The following is a 23,192-nucleotide window of genomic DNA, read 5'->3' on the forward strand; positions in this document are numbered from 1 at the left end:
CCAAGGTGAAGCCAGCCAGGCATCCCAGTGCTGTTGGGGCCGTTGTGGAGATTAAGCAAGCTATTGCCCAGAGTTGCAGAGTGGGAACCATGATTGGAATAGGCACCGAGGCGAGAATTAACAGGTCCGAGGAAATTGAGGCCAAGACCCGCCAAGGCGGGAATTGAACCCTGGTCCCGGGCCAGACCTCTGCATCAGGGTCTGCCGCACTAACCATTGAGCCACACTTCTCCACGAGAAATAATGAAAAAAGAGAGATTTTTGTGCACATGATATTGTGAAAAATATATGATTCTAATACAACATAATTTCAGTAGGGTACAAAACGAACACACATATCACTCAACCAAAAATTAATTGAAAACAGACAAGATATTACTACATATATTTCAACCAAGTGGGAACAATAATGAAAAAAATATACAGAAAAAAACTTTGACAATTGATATGAAGAATAGCTATACACAGGTCGGTTGTGATCGGTTGTGATCAGTTCATCTCTAGACCTCGATTAAAAGTTGAAACTGCTGTCACATCTAGTAAGCTTTCTCAATTTTGTTGGTACCTTTTCTGTTTAGCCACTTTCAGTCACGATATCCTTCCTCAGTTTCATCAATGCTATTTAAATTTCATACTTTTATATTTTTTCTCGATCTTCCTTTTCTGCACTTGTATATATTGGTACACATTATCTCTGCATAACATTTCCACTGTAGGTGTCCAACACTACTTTACCTACATATATGGTGACGGTATCCATTCGGAGATTGTATTCTTTGATACATTTTATGAGTCTATTTACCCCCCCCCCCCCCCCCCCCCGAGTCTTATTCTTGGCAACTTCAGTAGAATGTAACATTTGCGATATCTTTGAACTCAGTGTGTTTTAAGAATTGTGTTTTATAGACATTTTATTGCTCTATAGGTAAGAATTGTGGCACTCCTGATGAAGGCGCTATCAGAGCCGAAAAGCGCATTGAGAAGACCCATTTCTTAGCCACTTCATATCAATTGTCAAAGTTTTTTCAGTATATTTTTTTCATTATTGTTCCCACTTTGTTGAAATATATGTAGTAATATCTTGTCTGTTTTCAATAAATTTTTGGTTGAGTGATATTTGTGTTTATTTTGTACCCTACTGAAATGATGCTGTATCAGAATCATATATTTTTCACTATATCATGTGCACGAAAATCTCTCTTTTTTCATTATAAATGAATAAACATATTTTAATGTACTTTCGCACTGAGTTCTCTTTATCATGCTGTCTGAGTTAATGATGGTTTAAATTAGTCTACCTTAGACTGCCTAGGAGATTTGCCTTCTACTGTATTATTTACCCTGTCCTAGGAGTTGTAGAAGTATAACAGGGGGTCCTTGATATTTACTCAATCGGTGATACCATCAAGGCATTTCTGGAATCCTGCAATATTAGCACGTATGGACTCAGTCTCTATCGTAAGAGCAGAGATAGATGTCTCCATTCCATCCAAACGTCGTCCAACAGCAGTAATCTCATGAAGTATGTGTTCCATAGTAGAATCTGAACCAGTCACCATCATAGAATTGGATGACTTTTGAGCTGTTGGAACAGTGTCGCAGGCGTCTGAGGCAGAACGACTCGGCCTTAATATCTCAGAATAAGAGGGTTGTTTGGAAGACTTACTAGATGATTTACCAGAAGACATTTCAAGCAGCCGCTGCGGAAAAGTCATACTCTGATAGTTTGCTTCTTCACAACTACATAGGTCTCCGAGATAAAGCTGTTCTTATCAAAATAAGGGCATTACCCCTATTGGCTTATTTGCCTACGTTTAGTTCAAGCATTACAGGTATCTGGTAACTGAGTATAGAGCGCTTGTATTCAAACTGATGGTAGACAGTAAAGAATAGTGCTTATTTATTAGGGTTCTTGTGATATCAAGAACTCAGCACATCATTTTACTGATAATAGAATAAGAAGGCAGGTGAGTGCATCACTTGAGAGACTAAGACCAACTGCAAATAATAGAGTCAGTAATGTATGATTTCTCACATCTTGAGAAGAACAGAGACAAAGGCAAAACTGATTAAAGACAGGAATATAAGCCACTTATTAAGCACATTCGTATTGTCAGTCTTCAAGCAGCAAAGGCATCTAGTAGCAGAGTATGTAACTTTCTCCTCAAGCTAATATCAGGCAATGAAAAATAGTCTATAGAAAGCTTCCTGTATTATAAATAATTCAGTCTATTTATTAACTGACAAAAAATAGTGTGAAGCAGGCACAGGCATCTCTTCCAAGCATGCCAGGCTAATGGCAACATTGTAGCCGGTAGCGTGTGTATATTTTCACACCGCTGACAGGAATTGAAATGAAGGCAAGTCGAATAATAGAAAGGAATGCAGGGCTCCGTTTAGCTAATTCACGCTGTCAAACAGAAGAAAATGATTTTCAAGGCCAACCAGAATGTTCCAGAGTCCTAAATCACCTCAGAAACGTCTGCGCATGCTTTACTGAGCAGCTCTCTGTTTGTCTCTGGAGCTCCGAAGGAAGGTCGATAAAACCTGTAACTGGAGACCTCTTCAGTTACAAAAAATATATTATCGTGAGCCCCAGTCCTTCCGCAGCACAGGCAGCCGGTTTACAAGTGCTCACAGGACCTCACAAAGCACTCGTCGCCGCCCGGGGCTCCCCACGGCACGGCGTTCCGATTTCAAGCAGCCATCTTGTTGCACGGCCGGACGCGCTTCCCCCCCCCCGACAATGCCTTTTATTTAGGTGTTGGTTTTTAAAACATAAATAAAAGGCATTATCTTTTACAATGCCAATCGCTTAAACTCTGGCAAATGCGAGACGTATTGCATTGCAAATGCTTGTTTCTCAAAAGTAATCACTTAACTACTGCAAACCGTTAGAACTCGGTTTATTACTATCGAACAGAGAACTTGTACACATGTAGTCGCAACTAAGGCTGCTAAATGCCAGGGTGTTAAAAACGGGGTAGCGTGGTGCGGAGCTGGTAGGCCAAACTCGGAGGCATTGTGTAAAGCATCTGCACAGCCCACTCACAAGCGACAGATCAGGCACACTACAAAAAGAGACTCCACACCAGGATGCATGAAAATAACTTGTGTATTATAAAACACCTTGTAGAATGCAATCTCAGGTACAGATAAACTGTGCCAATCGGCACCGGGTAGCAGTTCACAGGGGACTATTTACAAGGCAGGGCCAATCAGGCCGCCGCCAGAACCATCACAAGTCCAAGAATACATGAAAGCCAGTAGTTATTGGCAAGGCAATGCACTGAGCAACCTTACGAGAAGTATAAATCACTTTGAGCATTTATCAGAGTAGGCCTAACAGCAGGCCTGACCATCAGCTTCTTAACGGCATAACCATGTGGGCACAGAGGCATATTATGCACAAAAACCATCAGTGTAAGGCCTCGGGCATAGTCATATTAAAATGGGGCTTAACGCATGAGGCATTATCAGTAAGCATCAACACATTTGCATAAACAACATTAGCAGTGGGCATACCAAAAACCTTATTAGCATAAATGCATTAGGAGAAATACATTAGGCATCAACCTTATTGGCATAATTGCATTAGGCATCCTCCTGAGCATAGCTCACATCATGCATAACATTAGGCCTACTCCTTTTAGCGTAGGGCACAATCGAGTTTGCAGTAGGTGTAGGCTGAAGACCCTGTCATGAAGATGTCCAACCATGTAGGCCTTAGGGAGAAAACATTATTAGCATAAAGGCAACATCATTAGCATAGCCCGGAGGTATATAACACATCAGCATGTGGCATCTCAGTAGGCAAAAAAACATTATCATTAGTGTAAATACATCCCGCAGAGATCCGGTTAGAGTTAGGCATACACGTGGGGGCATAGAGGCACCACCATCAGTGTAAAAGCATTAGGCATACCTATATGGGCATGGGCAAACATAGTGATTCCCCCCAACAAGACAGATTAGTCTTTGGCACCACTGCGCCTAAGGAGCCCCGCTGTGGGACTCTGGAAGAGAGCTTTGCCCAACGAGGCAACTGCCCACTGTCCGGCGGGGCAGTTGTGTCAAATGAAGTTAGCGCTGGCCGGGAGAGCACCCCCTCGAGGACTCTGGATTTAAAGTTATTGCCAACAGTTGCAGCTTCCTGCCGCCGCGGTGCAGCTGTGATGCCAGAAACCAATGGGCAAGTGAGAGCCCCTCACTGGGACTCCAAAATTACCAATGCCCCAACACATAGCAGCGGCCCACAACTGCGGCGCCGCTGTGGAAGGGGCCCAACACTAGCACTGCTGGTTCCCCCGAGGCCTTAGGCACCGACAATGTGCCTCGGCTGGCCCCCGACACTCTCCAGTGCAGCCCCACTCACCAGGATCCCTTACACAGGGCTATCCCTCTATCGGCTTCCCAGGTCTCCAGGCTCCTCGATGCGGGGCAGGCTCCCGCCAGCAGGTCGGCTTCTTCTGGGTGCCAGATGGCGGGGTGGCCTTCCGCCTGATGGTCGATGGGCCGGCGTCTTCCTTACCAGCGCGGGGCTTCCACCGCTCAAGGGAGCCCCGCTCGGCCATGTTACTCCTTCCTGCCTCGGCCCCGCCCACACCAGGCAGCCTGCAGGCCTTCCGGGTTGCCGCGGGCAGAGCGGCGGCCCCAGTTAATCCCTGGGCCGCGGCGGTGATTTCGCAGACTTCAGAGTTTGGCGGGGCAATGCGGGGTGGGCAGCCGCGTAAATGCACAAATGCGGGGTGGGCACCGGCGGAGGTCGCAAACATACGGGGTAGGCTCCCGCTATTTTTAAATCAGCCAAAGTACGGCAATAACGCGGGGTAGGCTCCCGCTGACTCAAGCCGCAGGGGGGAGTCCCTCTCACACCAGGATTCCAGCACAGCACGTTGGCAGCCCCGCGCTGCCATATCCACGCTCTCCACTTCTCCTGACCATTTGCATATAGCGCTCACGAGGCGCTAGACAGCAGGAAGAGCCCCGTCACTCCAAATATAGCACCCACGAGGTGCTAGGGGAATATGCAGGGGGGTACCCTCATCAAAAGTCAGCTGCAGGATCCACGCTCCTCCTCTCTTTGGGGATGGAGATATAGCGCTATGTCAGCACCGCGCTGCAGGCGTCAGCTCTTCCTCTGGCAATCAGGAAAGTAGTGACCCCCCCAGCGCTAGGGAGCTGGCGAGGAGCCAGAGTCCCACACAAGGAAGTAGTGCCCACACTCCTCACCTCCTTGGAATACAGGGAGTCAAAGTATAGCGCTGGCGAGGCGCTAGGGCAGCAGAGCAGGCAGGCAAGGCTGGGCAAGATGAGCAGTCAGTGGGCACTCATCAGTACAGGACAGCAGCTCCTAGAAGCAGTCATCTCCCATAAAGTGACACTCCTCCTGACATAGCAGTCTTCACTCCAGTAAAGGCTCTCACTGGCCCTGTGGACAGCAGAGGGGTACAGATGGGCTCAGGGGCCAGCACACAGGCCCTTGCGGCGGTACCTCCTGGCAGAGTGTCCCCTCTCAATCAAGTCCACGCTCAGTCTGTCTCATGGAGGCAAAGCCCCCCTATATATATCCCCTCACCCCACCTACCAGAAATGGCTAGAAGCTTCCAGAAGATTCCTTGGGGAAACCGGTCTGCCAGACTTCCTGCCAAGAACTGGGGGTCTGGGAGACAGACAACTAGACCGACAACCCACCTCAGGCGGGCGGCACAAAGAACACAGCAATGGCGTCCATTTTAAAAGTGACATTTACTTCACAGGTGAAAATAAACCTCTGCACACCATTGCGCAGCATTCAATCAAGCACATACAGCAAAAAGGGTGGGGGGGGAGGCGAAAAATTTCAAGTCCAACACAGGGACTGATCTCTTTCCATATGACTGCTGTTGGAAAACCACACTCCCACTCTGAAAGGGTGGTGGTGGTCTTCCGGACACACTGTGGTAGCTTGGCTCGAGTGGTCAGGAATCAGGCTCCGTGCTAAGCATACGACATACCCATACAATAACCATGCGTGCATCCGTTCCAAAAACGACTCTACACCGTAAAAATTATGAAAATATCTTTCTTTATCTTCTTTTTCTCTTAGTTGCTGATTGGATAAAATAAATAACAATCACAATATACAAACTTTTTAAAATAGTGCAGGTCAAATAAATACTGGCTTAATGATTCAATAAATAGGGGTGATCATAAATAAGGAAGGTATAAATATAAGTGCAGTACATACAGGCAATCAAATATTCTGAGGCAATAAATACTGTAAACCAATAAATATTGTGCATCAATAAATACTGTGGACCAATAAATACAGTGAAGCAATAAATAGGTTAAATACAATAAATACAGTGCCCCTAATAAATACTTAAAAGCTGACAGTGACACTCATAGAATCAGATCACTTTTGAATTCCTAAGGGCTGATTTGGCCCAGGCACAGCTTGTGGGGATGTGGAAGGCTTGAGGGTGTCTACTCCCTGGCTTGGACAAGGCTGAGACCTAAACTGAGGTAGATAAAGGGGGGAAATACCAGAGACCTGGCTCTCTTCCTCCACACAACCTCTCTAGATTAGTCCCAGCTCACCCCTGGCACAGTCAGGTTGGTTCCAGCACCTCCCTAGCCCCTTAGAGCAGTCTCTCAGGTCTCCACAGGGCCTTAGGCGCCCTCTACTCCACTTACTGCCCTTTTTCTGATGCTCCGACGCAGCTGGAGTCGTGTCGACGCCGTGAGGCGGTTCCGGTTCGATGTCGGCGGCCTCGGCACAATGTCAGTTCCTGACGACGCCGGTAGGCGGTTCCGGTTTCGATGTCGGCGGCCTCGGTTCGATCTCGACCTCCGATTCGATGGCGTCGGGCAGTCTTTACTCGATGTCGACTCCGGGCGGCTCCGGTCCGATGGCGACCTCGGATTCGATGACGTCGGCCGGCCTTGGCTCGATGTCGACTTCCGGCGGCTCCGGAGTGCGATCCTCACTCCCGAACTCCGGTGCTCCTCTCCTTAGGTTTCCGGCGACTCCGGAGTGCGACCTCCACTCCCGACCTCCGGCACGATTCTCACAGGTTCCGGCGACTCCGGAGTGCGATCCTCGATCCCGACCTCCGTTACACTTCACCTCGGTCTCCGACGACTCCGGAGGGCGGACTTCACTCCTCCGATGACGCCGCTCACTCGACCTCGGGTGACTTCCTCCTCGACCTCTGGTACTCCTCACGACCTCTGACGGCGCCCTCTCTCGACCTCTGGCGGCTCCGGGTACGACGTCTGCTTTTCCAGTCAGCGCCGCTTCTCCACCTCGGGCTCCAGGTCTCAGGCTACTCGACGTCGGACTCCAGGGAAACCAGTTTCCAGGTCAGGATCTTGCTGTTCTCTGTTTCTAAGGCCTGTTCCTGCTGTCCAGGTCCTTAGGTTGGTTTTTCTTGCTTCTTCCCACACAGGGCTCTAGGCTGGGCTCAGTCAGTAGGGACTAGTATCAAGGGTGGGTTTATGGACCCCACTCCAGGCACAAGTTTCCACCCCTGCTGCCTCACTCCTTCCTCCTTCAGGTTTCTGCTGCTCTCTCTTCACCAGTCAGGTGCCAACTGCCAGCTCCAACTGCCAACTCTCTGTCTTAGCTTCCCAACATTCTAAACCGCCTCCAACTGTCACAGGATTCTGGAATGTTCTGGAAGGTGCTAGTAGGTTCCAGTGGATGCTGGTGATGTCACAGGTGGCCACCATTTTGTGCTCCAGGCCCTCAGACAGAAGTTTCAGGGGTAGCTAAAATGGCTCCCTGAATCTGCAGCAACACTAAAAAGTCTGGTGGTTCCCAAAAAGGAAAAATTCAAACCGGGTTTGAGGCAAAAGTGGGACAAAATAAATAATGATGAGGAGGGACCACCCAAAGGGCTGACAGGTCTAACACGCGTCCCCCCCAGCTGAAAGTGGGGAGAGCTACCCAACCCCTTGGGAGTTCTCATCACTAAGGCGGAAATACCTTGAGAGACCGTCTGCATTGGCGTGGTCCACTCCAGGCCGATGTTCCACCTGAAAGTCCATTCCCTGTAGGGAAATAGACCACCTCAACAACTTGGGATTCTCCCCCTTCATCTGCATCAGCCAACGAAGGGGTCTGTGGTCGGTCTGAACTAGGAAGTGCGAGCCAAACAGGTATGGCCGCAACTTCTTCAGAGCCCATACCACTGCAAAGGCTTCACGCTCTATTGCACTCCACTTCTGTTCCCTGGGAAGTAGTCTCCGGGATAGGAAGACCACGGGTTGATCCAGACCCTCTTCGTTGAGTTGCGATAACACTGCCCCAATGCCATGTTCTGATGCATCTGTCTGGACAATGAACTCCTTGGAAAAGTCTGGGGCCCTTAAGACCGGGGCCTCGCACATGGCTTTCTTCAATCTCTCAAAGGCTTGCTGACAAGCCTCCGTCCAGACTACCCGTCGAGGTTGTTTCTTGGACGTGAGCTCTGTGAGGGGGGCTACGATGGTACCGTGCCCCTTCACGAAGCGGCGGTAGTATCCCGTGAGGCCCAAAAATGCTCGGACCTCAGTCTGTGTCTTGGGGGGTTCCCAGGCCATGATGGCCTCGATCTTCGCCTGGAGGGGTTGCACCGCTCCCCTACCCACCAAGTGTCCAAGGTACACTACCGACCCCTGCCCGATCTGGCACTTGCTGGCCTTGATCGTCAATCCAGCTTGTCTCAGGGCCTGGAGTACAGCTTGCAGGTGACGCAAGTGATCCTCCCAGCTGTTACTGAAGACGGCTATGTCATCCAGATAAGCAGCAGAGAAACTCTCCATTCCGGTGAGGATCTGGTTTACCAGGCGCTGAAACGTGGCAGGTGCGTTCTTGAGCCCAAAGGGCATCACACAGAACTGGTAGTGGCCATTGGGCGTGGAGAAGGCTGACCTTTCCCTTGCTCCATCAGTCAAAGAGATCTGCCAGTACCCTGAAGTAAGGTCAAAGGTACTTAGATATTGGGCAGCTCCCAGCCGGTCAATCAATTCATCCGCCCTAGGGATCGGATGAGCATCAGTTTTGGTCACTGAATTCAGTCCCCGGTAGTCCACACAGAACCTCAGTTCTGGTTGGGCACCCGGTGGTGCAGCTTTTGGTACTAGTACCACCGGACTGGACCAGGGGCTGCTAGAAGGTTCGATCACTCCTAGCTCCAGCATCTTAGTGACTTCACTATGAATGCTGGCCTTCACCTTGTCTGACATCCGGTAGATCTTGGACTTCACAGGTGGGCTGTCTCCTGTGTCCACGTCATGGACGCACAGGTGAGTCCTACCCGGGACAAGGGAGAACAACGAGGAGTACTGCCCCAGGACCTGGCGACAGTCCTCCTGCTGTTCAGGAGTTAGAGATGGGGAGAGAATCACTCCCTCCACCGACCCATCCTTTTCTTGAGACGCAAACAGATCAGGGAGAGGCTCGCTTTCCACGTCCTCTCCTCCGTCAGTCACCATCATCAAGATGACTTCGGGCCTCTCGTGGTGGGGTTTGAGGCGGTTGGCATGCAGCACCCGCAGGGGCTGACGAGGGGTCTTCAGGTCCACCAAGTAGGTAGCCTTACCCTTCTTCTCCAACACCTCAAAGGGTCCTGACCAGCGATCCTGGAGGGCACTAAGCTCTCCTGGTTCGATCACCCACACCTTCTGGCCAGGCTCCAACTCCACCGGGTGAGCATTGTGGTCATACCACGCCTTCATCACTGCTTGGCTGGCTTCCAAGTTGTCAGAAGCTTGCTTCCACAACTTAGCCATTTGGCTCCGGAAGGCCAGCATGTAGCTCACCACATCCTGGGGAAGCTTTCTGGGAGTTCTTTCCCATCCGTCTCTCACCAGGTTGAGAGGTCCACGTACAGGGTGCCCATACAGAAGCTCGAAGGGGCTGAAGCCCACTCCCTTCTGTGGCACTTCCCTGTAGGAAAAAAGTAAACAGGGTAGGAGGACGTCCCATTTCCTCCGCAGGCTTTCAGGCAGACTTCTGACCATGCCCTTTAAGGTTTTGTTAAACCTCTCCACCAGACCATTGGTCTGGGGGTGGTAAGGAGTGGTGAACCGGTATGTCACTCCACACTCCTTCCACATGGCCCGCATGTACGCTGACATGAAGTTGGTCCCCCTGTCGGACACAACTTCCTTGGGAAAACCCACTCGGGTAAAGATTCCCATCAGGGCCCTAGCCACAACAGGTGCTGTTATGGTCCTCAGAGGTATTGCCTCTGGGTACCGTGTGGCATGATCCACCAGAACCAGGATAAACCTGTGACCAGCTGTAGTCGGCGGATCTAATGGACCCACAATGTCGATGCCCACCCTTTCAAAGGGGGTGCTAACGACAGGAAGTGGTTCCAGGGGTGCTTTCAGCTTCACCCCTGTTTTCCCACTGGCTTGGCAAGACACACATGTCCGGCAGTAGGTATCGGACGACACTTTCATCTGAGGCCAATAAAAGTGTGGGACAAGACGGGCGAAGGTCTTGTCTTGCCCCAGGTGTCCTGCCAATGGTATCTCGTGAGCCAACTCCAGAAGGAAGGCTCGATAACGTTGAGGGACTACCAAGGCTCGTGACGATCCGTGTAGGGGTGCCTTGGGTTCACTGTAGAGGAGGCCATCCTCCCAGTAAACACTGTAGTTCCCTTCAACGTTCCCTGCTGCCTGGGCTTCGGCCTGTCGCCACAGCCCCTCAAGGGTAGGGCACTCCCTCTGGCCCTGGCAGAATTCCTCCCTGGACGGGCCTCCCTCCACGTGCCACTCGGCCGGGATGGGTAGGTCCTCCAGTTTGGTAACGTCCCCCACCGCAGACTCCTGGTCCACCACCTCCGGTGGCCTATCCGTCCTACGGGGTGGGGACGCCGAGGCAGGCTCCTCCTGTCCTCGGTTCTTCCCTTGACTGGCAGCTGGCTGGGCCTTTGTTCCAGGCTCCAGCCGAAATGAACTCCCTCTTCGGGTAGTCGCGGACCTTGTGCTAACACAGGCCCAGTCAGGTGTACCCAGCATCTCAGTGTGAGTCCGGTATTCCACCTCCTTCCAAGCGTTGTGCACCATGTCATTCCCCAGCAGACAATCGACTGGCAGGGCAGGGCTTACGGCAACTCGAAGTGAACCTGCAACCCCCCCCCCCATTCAAAGGGAACCTCGGCCACTGGATAGTGGCCTGTTCTGCCGTCAGCCATCGCGGCTGGGTGGAGTACATCGGGAATTACCTGCTCTGGAGACACCAGTTGGCTACGCACCATAGTCATACTGGCTCCTGTGTCTCTCAGAGCCTCCCCTCTTTGGCCGTTGATGGTGACCCACTGCCCATACTTTGCAGTATTTGCGGGCACCTGGATCTTAGGAACCATCTCCCGTTCTCCCAGGGACACTAAAGTGACACCCGCCCACTCCCTTCCCTTAGTTAAGGGCATCTCCTCCCCGAGCACTACACTAGCTACTCCGGGGGTCTTTCCTCCAGTGGGAGGGGGTGGTCGTTTCAAGCACTTCGGATCTCCTTTATAGTGTCCAACGCCACCGCACTCATAGCAATGGACAACCCTTGGCTGCTGACTCTGGCCAGGATTAGGGTTTCTGGGTGGGTTAGCCCTAGGGGTGAATCCTGTTCCCTTCCCTTGGAAGTTATTTTGGGGGCCTTTGGAGAACTCCTTTTTCTTTTCCCCTCCCTCTTTCTTCTGGGGGGCGCCCTGTCCGGCCTTTTGAGTATCCCCTCCAGTCCCCCTTGTGGACACCCGGGTACTAGCCCAAATGTCCGCCTCCTCAGCAAGCTTCCGGGGACTGGTCAGCTTGCTATCCACCAGGTGTTGCCGCAGTTCAGGGAAACATTTCTCGAGCAGGTGTTCCTTCAGTACTAGGTCAAACAACCCCTCGTAGTTCCTCACTTCACTGCCCTGAATCCAACCCTCAAGTGCCTTCTTTGCATAGTCCAGGAAGTCCACCCAATTCTGTGTGCCCAGTTTGTGACTACCCCTGAACTTCTGTCTGTACTTTTCGGGTGTTAGTCCAAACTTCCTTATGAGCGCCAGTTTCATGGTGGGGTAGTGGGTCTGCTCATCCTCTTCGAGGGCCAATAAAGCATCCCTACCAGCTGGAGGCATGTACTTGTACAATCCCCCTCCCCAGTACTTCTCTGGAACCCCATGGGCCCTTAACGAGACCTCATAGGCCGCTAACCACTTGGCGATATCGTCACCCACCCCATAGCTAGCTACTATGTCCTTTGGCAGGTAGGGTTTGGGTTCCCTGGTGATTTCTTGGTCTTTGCTGCCACCATTAGGAACAGTTTGTGCCCCGATTCTTAGGATCTGAAGCTCTATCTCTTTCAGCCTTATCTCATGAGCCATCCTCTGTTTCTCCTTCTCATGAGCCATCCTCTGTTCCTCCTTCTCCTTCTCCAGCCTTGCTAAGTCCCATGTGAGCTGTCTCTTCTCCCTCCGGTCTGTTAACTCCACTTCAGATAAGCTACCACTAGAGACAGTGCTGCCCTTCCTAGAAAGTGTCCTGGGCCCCGCTGACAGGTTCCCCACCTCAGGTTGGTACATCTCAGCCCCCTCGGTGTCAGGCTCTCCATCCCTGTCTTCCTCCTCAGCCTTGCTTTCTCGGCGTGCCTCCCCCCAAGCCCTTAAGCTGGTTTGGAGTGCACCCTTCTTTGCTCCTGGGGGACAATACACCCCCTCCCGCTGGCAAAACTCCCTGAGTTGGGCCACAGTGTACGTTTCTAGATTTTCTAGTACAAACTCCATCTCGCCCACTCAGGTTAGAGGACAGGTTTTGTGCAGTAACTATGCAGGGGGGTACCTTATATAATACCTCCTCCCACCACCAGAGTAAATTTGGAAAAAAACAAAAACCTACAATTAGGAAGGCCGCTTTGAGAAAACTCCCGGTGTAGGCCTATGGACTACCCACAGTTATTTTTGAGTATACGTAGGCACAGCTCAATCCCACCACTGAACACCAATTATGTTGGAAAACCACACTCCCACTCTGAAAGGGTGGTGGTGGTCTTCCGGACACACTGTGGTAGCTTGGCTCGAGTGGTCAGGAATCAGGCTCCGTGCTAAGCATACGACATACCCATACAATAACCATGCGTGCATCCGTCCAAAAACGACTCTACACCGTAAAAATTATGAAAATATCTTTCTTTATCTTCTTTTTCTCTTAGTTGCTGATTGGATAAAATAAATAACAATCACAATATACAAACTTTTTAAAATAGTGCAGGTCAAATAAATACTGGCTTAATGATTCAATAAATAGGGGTGATCATAAATAAGGAAGGTATAAATATAAGTGCAGTACATACAGGCAATCAAATATTCTGAGGCAATAAATACTGTAAACCAATAAATATTGTGCATCAATAAATACTGTGGACCAATAAATACAGTGAAGCAATAAATAGGTTAAATACAATAAATACAGTGCCCCTAATAAATACTTAAAAGCTGACAGTGACACTCATAGAATCAGATCACTTTTGAATTCCTGAGGGCTGATTTGGCCCAGGCACAGCTTGTGGGGATGTGGAAGGCTTGAGGGTGTCTACTCCCTGGCTTGGACAAGGCTGAGACCTAAACTGAGGTAGATAAAGGGGGGAAATACCAGAGACCTGGCTCTCTTCCTCCACACAACCTCTCTAGATTAGTCCCAGCTCACCCCTGGCACAGTCAGGTTGGTTCCAGCACCTCCCTAGCCCCTTAGAGCAGTCTCTCAGGTCTCCACAGGGCCTTAGGCGCCCTCTACTCCACTTACTGCCCTTTTTCTGATGCTCCGACGCCGCTGGAGTCGTGTCGACGCCGTGAGGCGGTTCCGGTTCGATGTCGGCGGCCTCGGCACAATGTCAGTTCCTGACGACGCCGGTAGGCGGTTCCGGTTTCGATGTCGGCGGCCTCGGTTCGATCTCGACCTCCGATTCGATGGCGTCGGGCAGTCTTTACTCGATGTCGACTCCGGGCGGCTCCGGTCCGATGGCGACCTCGGATTCGATGACGTCGGCCGGCCTTGGCTCGATGTCGACTTCCGGCGGCTCCGGAGTGCGATCCTCACTCCCGACCTCCGGTGCTCCTCTCCTTAGGTTTCCGGCGACTCCGGAGTGCGACCTCCACTCCCGACCTCCGGCACGATTCTCACAGGTTCCGGCGACTCCGGAGTGCGATCCTCACTCCCGACCTCCGTTACACTTCACCTCGGTCTCCGACGACTCCGGAGGGCGGACTTCACTCCTCCGATGACGCCGCTCACTCGACCTCGGGTGACTTCCTCCTCGACCTCGGGTGACTTCCTCCTCGACCTCTGGTACTCCTCACGACCTCTGACGGCGCCCTCTCTCGACCTCTGGCGGCTCCGGGTACGACATCTGCTTTTCCAGTCAGCGCCGCTTCTCCACCTCGGGCTCCAGGTCTCAGGCTACTCGACGTCGGACTCCAGGGAAACCAGTTTCCAGGTCAGGATCTTGCTGTTCTCTGTTTCTAAGGCCTGTTCCTGCTGTCCAGGTCCTTAGGTTGGTTTTTCTTGCTTCTTCCCACACAGGGCTCTAGGCTGGGCTCAGTCAGTAGGGACTAGTATCAAGGGTGGGTTTATGGACCCCACTCCAGGCACAAGTTTCCACCCCTGCTGCCTCACTCCTTCCTCCTTCAGGTTTCTGCTGCTCTCTCTTCACCAGTCAGGTGCCAACTGCCAGCTCCAACTGCCAACTCTCTGTCTTAGCTTCCCAACATTCTAAACCGCCTCCAACTGTCACAGGGTTCTGGAATGTTCTGGAAGGTGCTAGTAGGTTCCAGTGGATGCTGGTGATGTCACAGGTGGCCACCATTTTGTGCTCCAGGCCCTCAGACAGAAGTTTCAGGGGTAGCTAAAATGGCTCCCTGAATCTGCAGCAACACTAAAAAGTCTGGTGGTTCCCAAAAAGGAAAAATTCAAACAGGTTTTGAGGCAAAAGTGGGACAAAATAAATAATGATGAGGAGGGACCACCCAAAGGGCTGACAGGTCTAACAACTGCAGATTAGGGACTCAGATCTTCCTGGTAACTCCTTAGGTCTTACACAACTGAATCCCAAACCTGGACTTACCTTGTGCTTGCATGTGTTCTTGCATCAAACCAATTTTCACTTAATATCAAGATTCCTTACAATATTGTTCTAATAAATTTTCTGGCCAACAACAACTCCGATGTTACCAGCATTAGTGTAGGAAGCGGACAAATGCAAACTGATCTCTGAAACCTACTTCCGTCACAAAACATCCAGGCCTGTGCACAGTTTGTGAGGGAACACTAATCTTTGACTGAGTCTTGATTAAACAAGAACACATTATCCAAAAGCCTTTCCCATAAATCATTCAACTGCAGACGAGACCACACCCTTATCCGAACTTGATGCATACATCAAGTCCACACAAAGTAACGTACAATACAATGCATGTGACCCTCTCCAACAACCTGTTGCTACCTGGGGTCGGTAAACAACCAGCAAAGCGGCAGTGTTGCAGGTACAGTTTTCCGAATAGAACAATACAAAAACCATACATAAACCTGTGTATTAATAAAGGTACATGTCGGTGTAGGAGAGTATTTGTAAGGCGTAACCCTAATTAAGAAGTATGAATCCAATTGTTCTGGGATGTAGTGCTCTCTGAAGAGGGGTACCTTCAGATCCTTCCTACACATCAGAAAGAATAATCTGTGACTGTTCCTATTATGATTATCTAGCAGATCGCTATGCAGGTAAATTCAGTGGGGATACACCCAGTAATCACGAATATCCATGTCTCCCATGTACATTTAACCTTTACATAAATTCTACGGGTCGGGGATGGACAGGGCAGCATTGGTATCATGGGTCTTATAGAAGGAACATTTGCATCCTGTAATCACTAGAAGTAAGTGTTCATTCAGAAACTAAAAAATGTTTTCATTGAAGCAAATGAATAAAATAATGAGCCACTCAGAATCCACAAATATAAAGTCACAGGGTTCTCCACCCACCACATTCGCACAGACATTGTACCATAATTTGGTTGCCCTGACAGCAATGTGGAAATGGATACTAAAAGTACACAACTAAAGTATCATATTCATAACAAACTGTTTGATTTAGAGAATGTCACTTAACAGACTATACTAAATCCACTTAAAAGGATTTACAAATAAACCTGTTGGTCCGCCCAGCTGGCACAGAACGGGAAACAAGTGTCAATATGAAAGAAAACCAAAAGGACACGTTTGTAAACAATGCAACTTTATTGGTTATTCTGCATATAAGATGTAATTAAGCTCTTGGCATTAACTTAAACTAGAGAATAGATAGAACTCTGGCAGGATGACTAACTTAAGACGATACCAAAGGGGATGATAGACGGAGCGCTTGAGCAAGTCAAACACTCACCCCCAGTCAACTGATCTGGGTTTAATCCATCATCATTCTTTAGCTGACTCCACCACCATAACTTAAGACAGCATGTTCCGCCCATTTTCCTACAAATTGTAAATTCCTGACACTCCATGTAAGAGAAGTTCTAGGCTGTGTCCTAGGACAGGCGACTACTGATCATAAACACTGAAGTTTGATGTTTAAATGTGCTAACGATGAAGTTAATTCTGAGCTTGTTGATACAATTGCACTTTCCTAGCCGGGCTCTCTGTGATCGGTGAGCCTACCCGGATATTTACCAATGCGTGTCTGGTTTCTTCACAGCTGCTGAAAGTTTTCAGAGTAACCTTACAGCAGAGAAACGGTTCGACGGCAGCAGACAATATATGAAACAAACACCAGTTTGTCCACACAGCCGATGTAAGGGACGCAACAGAGACGTGTCATCTCGCACCTCCCATTATCTCGCACAAAACAACTGTATGGGCACTTCCGACTAGGTGGTCCATAAGTCGTCTGCGGATACCAAACAGTGTGTGCGTGTCTATTTTTCATGACACTTTGTGTTATTTTAGTAAGATCAAGTCTAGAGTAATTAACGGGGAGGGAGGAGGTGTCAACGATTTAGGAGGCCACGGAGGCAGTATCTAGCCCCACATGAGAGCCATGAAGAGATAGCAATCATAAACCGCCGTCGCCATAAGATAGGTAATTAAATAAGCGTGGTCGCTAAAGTGAAAGTGGACCACGCCCTATATTAAATATATAAGTGTGGCCGCTATAGTTAAAGCGCACTGCGCTGTAATTTGAATAAATACATTACTTTAGAATAAAAGCGGCGGGTGCTGTGATGTTGTGGGTGGAATAGGGAAAGAGCATTAAAGAAAATGGTGAGCACAGACTTATAAAGCAGACCATGTAGCAACAACAGTAAAAGGTCCAGTCATTGTGGGAGGTGACAAATGCATACAAGAAGGGACTAACGAGCCTAATACCCACTCAGAAGCCAGTGTTTACGAAGGGCAATGACACAAGCCAATTAAAAATATGGGCGGAGAGTGGGCGGTGCTTCAAAGCCACAATCCACTACTGCATGCCTCGCAGCAGGGCATGCACTGCCCAGGCTCGACCTAAAAACAAAATAAGCCTTGGTGGTGTGGACATCCCATCAACAGGGTTAACAAATACTTAAGAATGTAAATGAGAAAACATATTGATACCTGGGATTCCCCTGAGCCTTCGTCATCAAAGAAGTAACGCACAATTGTGCCGTCTGCATGGCCTGAGAGGATCCCCTTTCCTGATATACTGTGAAGGGAAAAAACAAAAGTTTAGATGAAATAAAACAACATCTTAAGTGGTGTCAATTAGAGGAAGAGAAGGAGAGAGACTGCCACGGACTGGTAAACCCATATTCAGAAAACACCCTAAGAGTGCAACCGTGATCAATCTGCCAAAACTTCTATCTTCAGGCAAAAGAGAGGAACTGACATGGACAGGTAAGACCATGTTCACATAACACCCTAAAAGTACAAGTGTGAATAATCTACCGAAACTTCCAACTTCAGGCATACGAGAGGGACTGACACGGGCAGCTACGACCACATTCACATAACTGACCCTAAAAGTGCAACTGTGAACACACTGCTAAATCTTCCACCCTGAGACATATGACAGGGACTGATGTGGACAGGTAAGGACATGTTCACGTAAAACCTAAAAGTACAAGTGTGAATAATCTGCCGGAACCTCCAACTTCAGGCTTACAAGAGGGACTGACAAGGACAGGTAAGACCATATTCACATAACTGACCCTAAAGGTGCAAATGTGAAAACTGCTAAATCTTCCATCATGAGACATATGACAGGGACTGACGGGGACAGGTAAGGCCATGTTCACAGAAGACCTAAAAGTGCAACTGTGAACAATCTGCCAAATCTTCCATCTTCAGGCATACATGTCTATGGAAACTGAATCTGTGAATTTGGATCTGTAATTCTTGACTGCAGAATGGCTTCTGTAAACAAAGTTAAAATGTCAATATGAGAAAAAGCTTTAGAATTAGACTCATGATGGTAAGAAGTTGCATTCAGTGGAGGGATAATATAAGCTGTGAGTGCGCTTGAAAATCAGAGTGTAATTTTACTAAGTGTCTGGACAATGAATAATGCATATAGTTTTATTCTAAAGGACACATATAAATTGCTGCTTTTGTTAGGACTGTGAATCTCCTCTTAAAAATAAGTTCACCTGCTCACATACTGTATACTGTAGCAAATTCACAGAGGATGCAAAAGCATAATCTAACCAGGTCTGGCTTTTTTCAGTGCAGGGAGTAAGGCAAATAGCTGCAGGTATTGGGTTTCAGCTTAAATATATAAATCAATGCTGACAATTTATACAATTCTACTAACACGCCTGTTCGACATAAAAACTCTACCTATCTTCCAAGTGCTCTGTTTACCATTGCACTAGAGGCTGATCATCAGGCAGTAATCATTGTCCAAACTTATTATGCAGCAACCTGTGGTATACTACAACAATTACTAAAAGAATGGAATGTCCATAGAGTTTATCTGTAAAAATGTAATTCAGGATCCTAGGGTTTGCCACTATCTATAACATTCTTCAACATATTCTTGTGTGCACCTCATCGTTGCACACACCCTGGCTCCCCCCTACAATGCATCCCCAGTTTTATTCTCCCCAGTTCGCCCCGGCGTCACAGTATAGGGAAGATATGTAGACTGCAACGACAGATACCCCCTCTGAGTACAGGATGTACGTCCTACGACTGGACAGCACTACTACTGTCGATCAAATAAGCGTAACGAGATGTGATGTGATTTTGTTGCAAAAATGTTAATAAAAATATATATATTTTTTAATTCTTATGTGCCCCTCATTACAAATAAAACCTATAAAATAACATTTACATCTGAAGCCAATACTCCGATATAACTAGGCTTGGAAAAAAGACAACAGAACCTGGATAACATCTGTTGTGGGGTAAGGGAAAGCTGTACATACACCAATGACACTCAAATAGAGATTCTGCTGCTTGGAAGCACCAGTTAAAAGACTTACTTCATTTTCACAGCCATTAGCCTAGTGGCTTGTCCCATCAAAGGGTGAAGCAGCCTTGGATTCAGAGCTATCTCTCACACCACAAAACTATTGTGGTCAAAGCAACATATGCATGCCTTTCACTGCTCTGCGTGTCATTCCCACTCACATGTGGCAGAGTCCAGCAGACTACATCCTTAATTATAGCTCAGCTGAATTACTGAATCATTGAAAGACAGTCATAGGTACACCAACAAGCAGTCACATTGACCTTCAAGTGGAAGAAACGCAACAGATCAAACCTGCATTAAAACACTCACTATGTAACAGTGGAAGCCAAGCTCAAATTCAAAGTATAATACACTCTTCACAATGTGTTACTGAACTGGAGGACAGGGAGCATGCAGAAGCTTGTCAGTCATTACAATGATGATTCCCTATAAGTAATGACCCTTCACCACAGGATATCAAAGTAACATTATTCTGACTAGTTACTGAGACGTGTGATATTTGGGAAATTTTATATTACTAGTTTGATGTCAAATAACCTTTTCCGAAAAAATATTCCACATCTATATATTATTTTGTTGTGGTTATTAAGATCACAGCTAGGGATGAAAAATATATCCCATGTATGATCGTTGAAACGTGTTCTATTCCTGGATTATGGCCTAATCCATCAACGTTATTGAATCGACAGGGCTTGCAGGATTACAGTCTCATGATTGGGCCTTCCACTTGCTTTGGGTTGTCCACATTAGCAAGTCACTTGTAGGGATCAAAGTTAACTAATTATCAGCTGAGTGCAGCTGAATTATTGAATATACCAACTCATTAATAAAGCGGTGTTTTAGGACAAAATTAAAATTGAGCAATTTAACACAATCTACATTGTTCAATAAGCTCAGCATATCTCGAGCCCAAATATAACATGGCAGCTGAGCTTTGAGAACGTCAAAATACAAATTGGCACTGTCTGTTATATTTGGCGTGTGTGGAGGCTAAGGAAGTTCAAACTACCACTATCTTAAGATGTATCTTTATTTGTTGGTCTATGGAAGTGAGATGATTAAGCAGATAAGCACTGTCTTGACTGCCTCATAATTGGGGGTAGAGAAGATTTAACGGGGAGTTGTGTAAGCGTCTCAATGAGGGTGTAAAATGGATGCTTTCTTTTTTTAATGATGTGACATGCATAATATCGTGGAACACATCTGTACCTTAAACAGATGAGTGCCTAGTCTGTTTTAATTAAATTAATTTCCATCTGCTGTGCTTATATATTTAGGGATAGGTTTTATCTAAAACATTTTTATTTTATTTTAATAAAACGTCTCCCACCCTCATGCAGCGCAGAACTGAGAGCATGCACCCCCACTCGACAGAATTGAATGCCTCTTACGAATCTAAGTAAATTGACACTGAGATGACATCAGGGTCGAAGCAGGAGATCATTCCAAAGAGAATGTGCACGTTGTATTTAAGAGAACGAACAGGTGCAAAACCTGATTGTTCAGGTCCTATAATGCCACAGAGCAGTGGCACCAAGTGATTATCTAGGATCTTTCCAAATAATTTTGATAGGTTTCCAAGAGTGACAGAGGTCGGTATGATGAACAGTGATAAGTCAGCTTGCGCGGTTTTAGTAGGGTAGCCAGGAGAGCCTCACGCATGGTTGGAGGCATATGTCCATCTCCTCGAACAGGGTGACCCAAAACAAACATTTCTACCTACCTGGTTGCAAAGTATTGTTTTTATCTATTAAATACTGAGACCTTTCTAACTCTCATATTTTAGCATATAAGGTAACCAAGAACTTCTATGCCCGCTAAAAAACAATATGTATTGTAGTGACCCAAAGTCGGCATTTTGACACTATATACAAAAACACACACACATATATACACACACACATATATATATATCAAAAAACTGTTCCAGCCCCGCCGCATAAAGTCTCAAAGTGGGGATTATCTGGCGAGGACCTCTTTGGCAAATATCCGCTCAATAAATCAGGACCAAGAAGTAATCCAGTGCAGGTGCATATTTATTCGGCATTATGATATCCAAGAAAATAATCGGACATAGTGCCCGCCATTGACGCGTTTCGCTCGCGTCCGCGAGCTTGATCACATGACACGCTTAGGGACGACAAGTGTTAAATTACAAAAAATTCACTAATTCCTATAGAAAAGTGACTACTTTGTGCATAATCATAGAAAACAGACATAAAATATGGTAAAATGCCGAGAACTACCAACAGTTCAGACATTCATTGTAAAGCTATAATGAAGATGTAAAATATTCACAAAAATCATACAATGTCACTTGATCAATATAGCAAGCTCTAAAACTTTTCTTAGTAACAAAATGCATATTGTCCAAAATTCGTGTGTTCATGATGGTAATACTCAGTATAAATCCCTTATTGTACACATAAGGCAAACATTGTTTAGTGCGTCATCAAAGTCAATAAAGAGAACGCTCACCCATACAAATATGCGTGGGTCCTATGACAATACACATAATTACATTAGTTATGATGACAAAAATCACCAATTATAACAATGAGCATAAAGATGGCTAAAATGCAAATGCAAAAACAGCTATTAAAATACTGAATATCCAATGAAAACCAATGGAGAGAAGGGCAAGTGCCATTAATAATACTCAAAAGAAGACTAGCACCTACCATAGAATAAAGTGCAAATGCAAATTGAATGGTAACTTGTCAACTACAGAGTTGATATGTGGTACTGTTTGAATATTCCCCATAAAGTTGGTATTATCTTAATTGGCAATGAGAGTTCGCTGCTCAGTCGATAATGTGCAAGATGACGCAAAAAATAATAAAAAACAGCAACAGACGGGTTCTTTATCATAATAACAACATCTATAACAATGTGCAAATTAACTTTTTAGATAAAATTGTGCAAAATGTCGCAAAAGCTTAATAGTAGCAAAATAATGAATTCAGATCTCGAAATAGTGTGCAAAATAGCTATTTGATCAAAATTATGAAGAGTATCTCAGAATATATAGCAGCAAAAGAGAAGGGTTTAAGAGAGCTGTCAGGTCTATCATTCCGCATAAATACCTAAAAAGTCTGTAAAGTGATCTAGTGCTTATGAGTGTATAAAAAATAGTGCAAAAACTTTTAAAACATGATGTATTACTTAAAGGAAGTAGCTGGCAATGTCTGTTCAAGCCTGAACAGACCTACCTAGAGGTGCACTCATTAGACATATTCATAATGAATAGAACGTTTATTACGTCACGCTTATTAAAATCAGTTCTGAATCAGTAGTCAAAAGGGCAGCACTCTAGTAGTGAGACACAAAGCATGCTATAGAAAATTGTACAGGTCCTGGCTGTTATTGAGGCCATTCGGCATCTTGGTGTCTAGGGAAAAAATGAAATGGGTCTCCAAATGACGGAGAGTTTTTTCACGGTTACCACCTCTCCCAGAAACAGGAACGGCCCCTAGAACAGTATATTGAAGATCCTTGAGTTTGTTATTATGGACCAATTTAAAATGCCTCGCCACCGGATAATTGGGGTCCGAGTTGACAATCGCCCTCACATGCTGTAAAATGCACTTATGTACAGGGAGTTTTGTACTCCCAATATAATCAAGACCACAAGTGCAGCGTAGTTTGTAGATCGCAAATTCTGTACGGCATGTTAAGTAATCCCTAATAGGAATTCTTTTACTGTTTAATGCCGTGATGTAGTCAGTGCTATTGGTAGCGAAAA

General features: G+C 47.1%; 1 protein-coding gene across 2 annotated transcripts in view; it reads right to left on the reverse strand.

Moving 5' to 3' along the window:
• The window catches only part of IFT172 (intraflagellar transport 172), a 1,173,227-nt gene that overhangs the window by 966,933 nt on the left and 183,102 nt on the right, over positions 1–23,192 (reverse strand). For both annotated transcript variants that reach the window (XM_085613308.1, XM_085613307.1), the window contains exon 7: positions 17,590–17,677. In XM_085613308.1, the coding sequence (XP_085469434.1) occupies positions 17,590–17,677 (88 nt within the window). The remainder of the gene's footprint in view (positions 1–17,589; positions 17,678–23,192) is intronic.

Source organism: Triturus cristatus, chromosome 6 (assembly GCF_964204655.1).
Source record: "Triturus cristatus chromosome 6, aTriCri1.1, whole genome shotgun sequence".
NCBI classification, from domain to species: Eukaryota; Metazoa; Chordata; class Amphibia; order Caudata; family Salamandridae; genus Triturus; species Triturus cristatus.